At 43.8% G+C, this 11,583-nt stretch overlaps 1 protein-coding gene across 1 annotated transcript; it reads left to right on the top strand.

Moving 5' to 3' along the window:
• Positions 1-3,968: 3,968 nt before the first annotated feature.
• Positions 3,969-9,900, top strand: LOC133258935 (ankyrin repeat domain-containing protein 26-like). Its single transcript, XM_061435675.1, has 3 exons — positions 3,969-4,683; positions 9,326-9,440; positions 9,697-9,900. Exons 1-3 carry the CDS (start codon positions 4,451-4,453, stop codon positions 9,883-9,885), a joined length of 537 nt encoding a protein of 178 aa, XP_061291659.1. The 5' UTR covers positions 3,969-4,450; the 3' UTR covers positions 9,886-9,900.
• The last annotated feature ends 1,683 nt before the right edge of the window (positions 9,901-11,583 follow it).

Genomic DNA, 11,583 nt, shown 5'->3' with positions numbered 1-11,583 from the left:
CCTGTTCTACTGCAGCCAACCTCTCTCCCCGTCCTGGTGGCCTCCGCTCTCCTGAAGCTGCTGCACGCCCCCTCCGCTCCGTCTGTCTGCACATTTACTGTCCGTGCTTGAATGAGAAAAGCCTTAAACCGGGGGAATAGATGGAAAGATCAGATCTGGGGTAGGAGGACTCAACAACATAAAGTGGGCTCTTCTCTCCATGCAACTCTGGTCGCTTAACCTATGACAAAGGAGGCAAGGATGGACAGTGGAGAAAACCCTCTTCAATAAATGGTGCTGGGAAATCTGGACAGCTACAGTAAAAGAATGAAATTAGGACATTCTCTGATACCATACACAAAAATATACTCAAAATGGATCAAAGACCTAAATGGAAACTTTTAGAGGAAAACATAGGCCGAACACACTTTGAGGGAATTCTCTGGCAGTCCAGGGTTAAGACTTGGCACTTTCACTGCTGTGGGCCTGAGTTCAATCCCCGGTCAGGGAACTAGGATCCCACAAGTCTCATGGCACAGCAAAAAAAAAAAAAAAGCACTCTGACATAAACCGCAGAACTATCCTTTTTGATCCATGTCTTTGAATACTGAAAAATAAAAATAAACAAAGGGAACTTAATTATACTTAAAAGCTTTTGCACGCCAAAGGAAACAAAATAAAAAACTAACAGGGAAAATATATTTGCAAAGGCAGCAACTGACAAGGGATTAATCTCCAAAATATACAAATGTAGCTCTATGTCAAAAAAATAAAAATAAAAAACCAAAACCCAATTTAGAAATGGGCAACACAAATAAATAAAAATAAAAAATAGAAATGGGCAGAAGACGTTAGTAGACAGTTCTCCAAAGAAGATAGACAGATTGCCATGAAATGATGGCACGTGAAATGATGGTCAGCATCACTAATTATCAGAGAAATGCATGACAGAACTACGATGAGGTATCACATCACACTGGTCAGAGGGGCCATCATCCAAAAGTCTACTAATAATAAAGGCTGGAGAGGGTGTAGAGAAAAGGAAACCCTCCTACATTATTGGTAATACTGTGAATTGGTACAGCCACTATGGAGAACAGTATAGAAATTCCTTAAAAAGCTGAAAATATACTAGAACTACTGTATGATTCAGAAATCCCACTCTGGGGCATATATCTGGAGAAAACTATAATTCAAAAAGATACACATACTCCAATGTTCGTTCCAAACTCCCTTCCCATCCAAGGTTGCCACATCCCATTGAGCAGAGTGCCCCATGCTACACAGTAGGAAAGACAATTGAGTTTTCAACCTTGGGTCCATCACTTACTGTCTGAGTGACTTTGGTGAGGTTACTTAACCTTTCCGAGGGGAGCAGCTACTCACCCTCTGCTGGAGGAACCAGGGAGATGGGTCCCCTCTGTCCCCTCCCCAGCAGCGCATTCCTTGGCCCTGGTCCACCGGTACTTTGTCTTGTCCAGGCAGACGTGTTTAGGCCTGAGTTGTGCTCCTCTTCAGTCGAGGACCTTCATCATTAGCCTTCCTCCACCCACCACCCTGGGGTCTGGGGCCTGGTGCCCACCTGTCCAGGCCCACTGCCTCCTGCCCTCTCTCCAGAGCAGCTGGACCCCTCCTTCCTCCCCAGCCTTGCCTCGATTATACCTAATGTCCACCCTTACTAGACTAGCACCCCACCTAGTGACAGCGCTTCCCTGCTTCTGCAGAAACAGTGATCATGCACAAATGAACAAGAGTAGTGACCGCTGCCGCGTGTACGCTTAACAAAATGCCCCTTCACTCTACGTGATAGCCTCCAACACCCACAACTTCATAAAGTTGGATGAGACAATTGAGGCTGGGGGTTTAAACTTAATATTTGAGCTGGGATTTGCACATGCATGGCCTGCCTGCCACCAAAATCTGACTCCTTCTGCTGCACCCCTTGGTTTTTCTTTATCACTGTGGGGGTTAGTTTATATTAGTGCCAAATCAGTACTGGGTGAGAGCTATCCCTCTCCCTCCCCAGGCAAACAGTCTAATTTGCAGGCTGAGGTCACAGTAGGAAGGATATAGATACATGGATCCATAGAGAAATGGAGAAAATAAATTGGTTGAAATATCTGAGGCTCATTTAGGGGCAGAGCCAGAGTAATAATTCAAAAGGATTCCAGCATCCCAAGCTTTGTCTTATCCACATACGACTATGATCTCTCTTCTCAAAGCTGAGGGCCCAGACATGGCCCTTGGGTTCTGCCCTGCAACAGATGTGGTTTATTTAAGCATCTGAATGCCAGCATCCCACTTTCCTTTAGACAGCTTTCTTGTGCTCTGACAGCTTCAGAAACTAACCAGGGAGCAGATGTGGACAGAGCAGCCCAAGGACTGCTTGGAGCTGCTGGCTGCACTTACCTCGATCCTGGACAAATAGTTCTTCCATCCCTCAGCCTCATTCACGGGCTGAAAACAGCCCCAGGGCCCATCCGTGTCCCTGATAAAGAATCCTCTCTCTCCACCCCACACACACCCAGGTTCAGACCTGGGCCAATTTCACCACCTTTCAGGTTGGCTGTTGCCTGTCCTGCAGTATCAGAAATGAGAGGCTGACGCTACACTATGAGTTTAGATCAGGATGTGTTCTTGAGCAAATGTGTGTTTCCTGCTTCTTCCCAGCCTCAGCCACCACCTGGGAAGAGAAAAAAGCTCATTGCTCTTTCCTGGGAGCCAGACTGAGGTAGGTTGAACATTCTCCACACCTGGGATACGTTTAATCAGAGCACAGTGGGTCAGCCGCACAGACACAGGGCAGGAGTCCCCTCCCCGCCGGGAAGTGACAACAGCCTATGACTGTATGCATGCCAACCTGCCCCCCTCCCCATCTGTGGGGACAGATCAGGGACTGAGGGTCTTGAGCTCTTTTTCCCTCCAGTGAGGATCCAGCTCGTGGCCTCACCATGTGATGTTTATACCCCGGTAACGTTACTGGCAGCTTTGTCTGAACCTTACCATCTAGCACCTGTGACCTGAAGTGCTGAGAGCTCTCTCTCTTCACCTGTAGGCAAGCCGTTTGATTTCAGCTCCGGTGGCAAAGAGAACAATTCCAGAGTGAGGGAGCAGAATCTAGGCTGTAGCGAGGAGGAGTGAGGCTGGGCAACTCCTTCAGGGTGTTTGGTTGTGGGTTGAGCACCTTTGAGGCTGCAGGTAAAGGGAGCAGCATAGTTGAGGGAGAGGTGTTTTGTGTTTTTTGTTTTGTTTTTTTTTTTAACTGAAGGACAATTGCTTTACAGTATTGTGTTGGTTTCTGCCAAACATCAGCATGAATCAGCCACAGGACAAAGGGCTTTTTTCTTTTTAACGATGGGAGCCATCCTGGTCAAAGCCTCTTGGTCCCTGCTTTTCCTACTATCAGATGCTGTTTTCCCAAGTAGACTAGCTTCCCTGTTAGCTCAGTTGGTAAAGAATCCACCTGCAATGCAGGAGACCCTGGTTTGATTCCTGGGTCAGGAAGATCCACTGGAGAAGAGGTGGCTACCCACTCCAGTATTCTTGGGGTTCCTTGGTGCTCAGCTGGTAAAGAATCTGCCTGTGTTGCGAGAGACCTAGGTTCTATCTCTGGGTTGGGAAGATCCCCTGGAGAAGGGAAAGGCTACCCACTCCAATATTCACGCCTAGAGAATTCCATGGACTGTATAGTCCATGGCATAACAAAGAGTCAGACACGACTGAGTGACTATCACTTTCACTTTTCATGCTTTTCATAAATGGCCTTGAGGAAATTTCCTCAATTGAGGAAATTTCTATTTTATTGAAGTTTTTTTTTTTTTTTTATCATGAATGGGTTTTAAATTTTTTCAAGTGTTTTTTATGCATAGTCTTACTTTTAATTCTTACTTGAATGTTGGTAGAATTGAGCTTTGAAGCCATTTGGTCCTAAGCTTTTAACTTTTGGGATTTTTTTTAAATTAATATTTGAATCTCTTTATTTGTTACTGGAGTGTTGAGTTTTTCTATTTTTTCTTGTTTTAGTCTTGACAGGGTGTATGTTTCTCAGAATTTATCTATTTCTTCTAGGTTTTCCAATTTGTAACTGTTCATCAATAATAACGTCCCCTTATGATTATGCTTCTTTACTTCTGAGGTATCTGTTGTAATGTCACCTTCCTTTCTGTGGTTATTTCAGTTTCCTCTCCTTCTTCCCTTAGGTAAGGGTTTATTGATATTGTTTGCTTCTTTTGAAAAATGCACTTCCAGTTCTTGCACATGCACACTGGGCATTCTGGCACACGGGCAATGTGTTTAGAGGTGTCGCTTAGCAACGATCATTCTGGGATGAAAGATTCCAAACCGTTGAGCTTCCCAGCTGGGAGGTTGTGGCGGGACGGCTCTGGCTTCCCTGTAGTGCTTGTGTTGGGTTTAGGGGACTGTGAAGAGCCGAGGGGGAGGTGAGGTGTGTTTGGAGCCTATAGGCTCTGCGATGAAGAAGATTTTTGGCTTCAGGAGTAAGAAGGGCGAGTCGCCCTTAGACTCCTCCATCAGCCTGAGGAGAGACAGAGGTCATCGTAGAACCAGCTTCCAGCCCGGGTACCACATCCGAGACAGGGACCTCAAAAAGATCCACAAAGCTGCCAGCAAAGGCAATGTAGCCAAAGTGCAGCTGGTTCTGTTGCTCGGAAAGAATGGCCTGAACGACAGGGACAAGAACAACAGGTAAGTGGGGAGGAAGGGCCTGGCAGGGCTCCCTCCTGTGAGTTTCCCCTCCAAGGCTCGCAGACACCTTTGTGGGATCCAGCGCCCCACAGACTTGATAGGCTGCAAAAGCCTTAGCTGGTTTCGGACCCTCTTATAATTCCCCTTACAGAGCACTTTAGTGGTCGTTTTAAAGTGATTTAACTGAATGTCGGTAATCACAGAACTGAAATGAAACATGAAAAGCATCTTTTTTTGTCCTTCTTCCTCCTCCTCTTCCTTTGTTGTTATGCACGTGTTAGCATGATGTACTCGTGAGTAAGAACTCTCAAGTTCTATAGCTCTCAAGAAATCTTCTGGAACCCCCTGGCTCTCACCCTGTTTTTCTCATGTGATTTATGAAAACTCTTCTTCCCATGGATCGTCCATTGTGGATATTGGCAGTGGACAGATTTTTGATGATGTTGGCATTTAATGTACACATTTTTATACCATAATGTTATGTATTACAGAAAACTGCATAGTAAGAAAAATAATCCCCATGACAGGTCAACTTCTGGGTTAAAAATCCTTCAGATACAATGCAATATCCATTTTATATCAGTATACACTTAGGTGTATAGGTTCCTTGCTGAAGGACCTTAGAAGACAGCTTGGAAGTAGGAAGCTGGCTGTGCCTTTGACTAAGAGGACATTTTCTTAGGATCTATGGTTTTTCCATATTTAAACCAAATAAACATCGTGGTTTTAAAGATTTTGGGTTACACATGCTGTCTTTAATTCTGATGAAATTGAAAGTTTTGTATAGTAGACAAAGATTTGCCCTTTTACATATAAAAATTTGATGACATTTTCTATTAGAAAGATAAATTATGTGTAGATGGTGGAGAAATAGCCTGGTAACTATTTAGAGAAAAGTAACTAGATTTTTATCTCACCAAAAAGTTCAGAGGGAGTATAGATCAAAAATTATAAATACACAGGGTGAGAAAAGTACCAGAAGAAAACTGAAATTCCTATCTATACATTTGTGTGTGCTGACAAAGACCATTTTTTCTAGTTCCACTGTTCATTCACCTGAATGTTTTTAGTTGGATGGTGGTTGCTGTACCATGTTGTGTTGGTTTCCTCTGTACAACATCATAAATCAGTTGTAAGAATACACATATCCCACCCCAGAGACCTCTCTAAGAATGGTTTCAAAGGCAACAATTCTGGAGTTTCCTGGGTTTCGGCACCAAAACAAGAAAAGAAAAAAACCCTGAAAGTTCATTTCAATCAGTTCAGCTCAGTCGCTCAGTCATGTCCGACTCTTTGCAACCTCATGAATCGCAGCACGCCAGGCCTCCCTGTCCATCACCAACTCCCAGAGTTCACTCCAACTCTTTCCATCCATCCAGCCATCTCATTCTCTGTCGTCCCCTTCTCCTCCTGCCCCCAATCCCTCCCAGCATCAGAGTCTTTTCCAGTGAGTCAACTCTTCACATGAGGTGGCCGAAGTATTGGAGTTTCTAGCATCATTCCTTCCGAAGAACACCCAGAACTGATCTCATTTAGAATGGACTGGTGGGATCTCCTTGCAGTCCAAGTGACTCTCAAGAATCTTCTCCAACACCACCGTTCAAAAGCATGAATTCTTCAGCACTCAGCTTTCTTCACAGTCCAACTCTCACATCCATACATGACCACAGGCAAGTCCATAGCCTTGACTAGACGGACCTTTGTTGGCAAAGTAATGTCTCTGCTTTTCAGTATGCTATCTAGGTTGGTTATAACTTTTCTTCCAAGGAGTAAGCGTCTTTTAATTTCATGGCTGCAATCACCATCTGCAGTGATTTTGGAGCCCCCCAAAATAAAGTCTGACACTGTTTCCACTGTTTCCCCATCTATTTGCCATGAAGTAATGGGACCAGATGCCATGATCTTAGTTTTCTGAATGTTGAGCTTTAAGTCAACTTTTTTACTCTCCTCTTTCACTTTCATCAAGAGGCTCTTTAGTTCCTCTTCACTCTCTGCCATAAGGGTGGTGTCATCTGCATATCTGAGGTTATTGATATTTCTCCCAGCAATCTTGATTCCAGCTTGTGCTTCTTCCAGCCAGCGTTTCTCATGATGTACTCTGCCTATAAGTTAAATAAGCAGGGTGACAATATACAGCCTTGACATACTCTTTTTCCTATTTGGAACCAGTCAGTTGTTCCATGTCCAGTTCTAACTGTTGCTTCCTGACCTGCATATAGGTTTCTCAAGAGGCAGGTCAGGTGGTCTGGTATTCCCATTTCTTTCAGAATTTTTCTCAGTTTATTGTGATCCACACAATCAAAGGCTTTGGTATAATCAACAAAGCAGAAGTAGATGTTTTTCTGGAACTCTCTTGATTGTTCGATGATCCAGCGGATGTTGGCAATTTGATCTCTGGTTCCTTTGCCTTTTCTAAAACCAGCTTGAACATCTGGAAGTTCATGGTTGACATATTGCTGAAGCCTAGTGTGGAGAATTTTGAGCATTGCTTTACTAGCGTGTGAGATGAGTGCAATTGTGTGGGAGTTTGAGCATTCTTTGGCATTGCCTTTCTTTGGGGTTGAAATGAAAACTGACCTTTTCCAGTCCTGTGGTCACTGCTGAGTTTTCCAAATTCGCTGGCATATTGAGTGCAGCACTTTCACAGCATCATCTTCCAGGATTTGAAATAGCTCAAGTGGAATTCCATCACTTCCACTAGCTTTGTTCGTAGTGATCCTTTCTAAGGCCCACTTGACTTCACATTCCAGGATATCTGGCTCTAGGTGAGTGATCCCACAATCGTGATTATCTTGGTCATGAAGATCTTTTTTTGCACAGTTCTTCTGTATATTCTTGCCACCTGTTCTTAATATCTTTTGCTTCTGTTAGGTCCATACCATTTCTGTCCTTTATCGAGCCCATCTTTGCAGGAAATGTTCCCTTGGTATCTCTAATTTTCTTGAAGGATCTCTAGTCTTTCCCATTCTGTTGTTTGCCTCTATTTCTTTGCATTGATCCCTGAGGAAGGCTTTCTTATCTCTCCTTGCTATTTTTTGGAACTCTGCTTTCAGATGCTTATATCTTTCCTTTTCTCCTTTGCTTTTCATTTCTCTTCTTTTCACAGCTATTTCTAAGGCCTCCTCAGACAGCCATTTTGCTTTTTTGCAGTTCTTTTCCATGGGGATGGTCTTGATCCCTGACTCCTGTACAATGTCACGAACCTCAGTCCATAGTTCATCAGGCACTCTATCTATCAGATCTAGTCCCTTAAATCTATTTCTCACTTCCACTGTATAATCATAAGGGATTTGATTTAGGTCAGACCTAAATGGTCTAGTGGTTTTCCCTACTTTCTTCAATTTAAATCTGAATTTGGCAATAAGGAGTTCATGAGCTGAGCCACAGTCAGCTCCCAGTCTTGTTTTTGGTGACTGTATAGAGCTGCTCCATCTTTGGCTGCAAAGAATATAATCAATCTGATTCCGGTGTTGACCATCTGGTGACGTCCATTTGTAGAGTCTTCTCTTGTGTTGTTGGAAGAAGGTGTTTGCTATGACCAGTGCGTTCTCTTGGCAAAACTCTATTAGTCTTTGCCCTGCTTCATTCCATATTCCATAGGGATGTGGCACAGATAAAAATAATTTGGCACTTTCAATTTGTTTTAGCATTTTTTGTGAGGATTGGTATCCTGTGACAACTTTCAGCCTTTTCAGAAGTCAAGGGAATCTTGGGAATTTCCTGGAAGTCTAGTGGTTAAGACTCACTGCTCTGGGCTCAGGGTTCGATCTGTGGTGAGGGAACTAAAATCCTGCAAGCTACAAAGATTTATTGTACAACATGGGGAATATAGCTAATATTTTATAGTCACTTTAAATGCAGTATAACCTTTAACAATTGTGGATCACTGTGTCGTACACCTGTGTTATATAATAATATATATTATACATCATCTCTAAAGCAGACTTAGATGAAAACACCTCATGGGAATTAGACCAACAGGAAAAAAGAGAAATGGACAAACAAAAATTCTACAATTTGTAAAGTCTGTGAATTATAAATTATATTCCAATGTCAGAGACGTTAAAATGTGAGAAAATGAGCATATTAGAATCACCGAAGTACAATGTTGTCTCTAATACTCAAAATATATCTGCAAAGGAGGTGTCATATCCTTTGACTTTATTGAGATGTTGTCCTTGTAAACTAGTAGTACTAGCAATAAATATGATAATATGACCTAACAGTTACTGAGCTGTTATCTGCCAGAAATGGTTCTGCACCCTTTGCATGGCTCTCATGTAAGCATCACAGTGCTGCCCTGTGAGATAACTACTACTCCCTCTCCATTCTGTTGATGAGGAAATTGAGGCACAGAGAGGCTGAGCAACGGCTAATGAGTGACAGAGTGAAAGTCAAATACAAACCCAAGTTGAGCTGAATCTCTAGGTCATGCTCGTTCTACTCAAGTAGATGGTTCTTTCATTACTGTGGTAAGAAGAGCTAAAGCGAATATAGACTGTTCTTTCTCCAGAAGAAAACAAAACATTTGTTTTAGAGTGATAGGAATAGCATGCTATTGAATGTTTTCAATCACAGGAACGATTGTTTGCTTTGAAACAGTAACACTAGGGTTTCCTAAAAACTGCTCTTGCTTTCATAGGACTGCGCTCCACTTGGCCTGTGCCAATGGCCATTCAGCGGTGGTCACTCTCCTCCTGGAGAGAAAATGCCTGCTTAACCTCTGTGACAATGAAAAGAGGACAGCGCTGATGAAGGTATGGAGCAGCGAACCGTGTCCACATGAGATGGGTGTGATTTCCTGAGACTAAAAGTGAATTTATCTCATTGAAATATAGCAAACTGGTGAAGCTTGTGGCCTGTTTACTTTGTTTTTTTTTTTTTTTTCTAATTTTATTTTATTTTTAAACTTTACATAATTGTATTAGTTTTGCCAAATATCAAAATGAATCCGCCACAGGTATACATGAATTCCTAGAATTTACACTCTGTTTCTTGGCACAACACTAACAGGCCGTAGAATGCCAAGAGGAGGAGTGTGCGACTCTTCTGCTGGAGCATGGTGCTGACCCAAATGTCATGGACGTCTGTGGCAACACCGCTGTCCACTACGCTGTCTTTTCCCAGAATTTATCACTCGCAGCAAAGCTGCTTTCCTATGACGCCGATATAGAAGCCAGGAACAAGGTATCAGTCACCTAACTTTATTTACCAAATGTTTGTGAAGCATTTTTTTTAATCTACAAGTGTTTTATTTACAACAGTATGTAAATAGGTAAACCAAATTGTTGAGGTCCTTTAATGGACCGGAACCTGGCCGTCTGGAGGCGACGATAAGAAAGTGAGAGAAAGAAAGAGGCCAATACTCCCTGGTTTACGTAGAAAACCAATAAAGTCCTTGAGACAGGACTTGCGTCTCTCACGAAGGCACCGGGCGCCCTCTCGAGAGTCTTAGAAGCCCGGGCAGGAGAGTGAGCAAGACGGGTCTCTGCGCTCCAAGGAATCAGCCGGGGAGAGAGAGAGAGAGAGAAAGACAGACACGGGGACCCAAGCTCTGATGGAGCAAAGGTGCTTTAATGATTTTTCTGTGAGTATATATAGGCTGTAGTACAAGAAGTTTCTTTCGTCAATGATAAAGATCAGAAAACCAAAGGTACAGTAGCCGTTACCAAGGGAACGAGGGATGATGATGGTCACAAGCTCAGGAGACAATCCGTATCTCAAGAAAGGGGATCGAGACTAACCAGTTTTGTCGTAAAGAGATGTTTACTAAAGGAGATTCAAGCCTGTCTCACACAATGACCCCAGTTCCTGGGAGCAGCGTGCTGTTCCGCTTAAAAAGAAACAAAGGACTTGTGAGAAACAGCACGTAGGAATCCTCCTGTTAAACATTCCCTGACTTGAATAGTGTCCATGAGGCCCTGTAACATGGAAAAACAATTCCAAACCCGAGTCAGGGGGCGGGGGTGAAAAAGTCGGTGCCCCCAGAGAGGGCAGAGCTCTGTCTGCCAGCCACCCTTCTACCCTAGAAGGAAGGCTTTCCCATTAGAACATGCGTGGGAGTGGGTGGTGGGCTCTGAGCCCACAGGAAGTGAAGGCCTGAGGGGAGTGAAGTGATATGGGCACTGGCTGTTTACAGGGGCTCAGGAATGTGGGCTGCTGGGGGTGGGCAGAGGAGGAAGGAGACCCAGTGCCCAGCAGGGGGAGCTGGGTGAGTGCAAGTGGGCCCGGGAGGCAGCAGACCTGGAGCGCTGAGCCCTCCAGGACCCCGGGTTCTGAGATCCAGCCAGGCGGGTCAGGTCATGTTTGACACCCAGCAAGGGCGTTCTCTTGTGCTGGTGACCACTTGGTTCACCAGGTACCCCTCGGGGTCTTCCACGCTCAGCCCCCGGGAGCTGCTCGGCGGGGTGGCAGCTGTGCCTGGGGAGCTGCCCCTCCTGCTCTTTCTTCAGGAAGCATGTGAAGTCCGGCCTCTTCAGCACCGCCAGGAACTCCCTCCACTCTCACAGGTGGGCTCAGTTTTCCGTGTTTGGAAGCTCCAGCCTTCCCTGAGTGAAAGTATTTTGAAGAAACCAAACTGTCTAAGATTTCACTTTAATCATGATATTTCTCAAGCATTAGAGAGTAAAGCATTCCTTTATGTGTTTATGGCTGGTATTGGTGATAACACTGCACTTGTTAAAGGTAAAACATTTTCTAAATATTTTCCCCCACTTAAGGTTTTTTTTTTTTTTTTAAATCAGTCTAAAATAACACAGTGAAGCAAAATTTGCCTCAGTAGACTTTGTCTTAAAATTCAAACATAACGAAAGCATTTTACAACATAATAGAAATCTTGCTGCTGTTCACAAATTCCCATTTTATGAAAAATGGTTTATATAAACACAGTTTCTCATTGCC

The sequence above is a fragment of the Bos javanicus genome, chromosome 13 (genome assembly GCF_032452875.1).
Source record: "Bos javanicus breed banteng chromosome 13, ARS-OSU_banteng_1.0, whole genome shotgun sequence".
NCBI lineage: Eukaryota > Metazoa > Chordata > Mammalia > Artiodactyla > Bovidae > Bos > Bos javanicus.
Note: the sequence above shows the minus strand (reverse complement) of the source record. Positions and strands in the feature narration are given on the sequence as shown.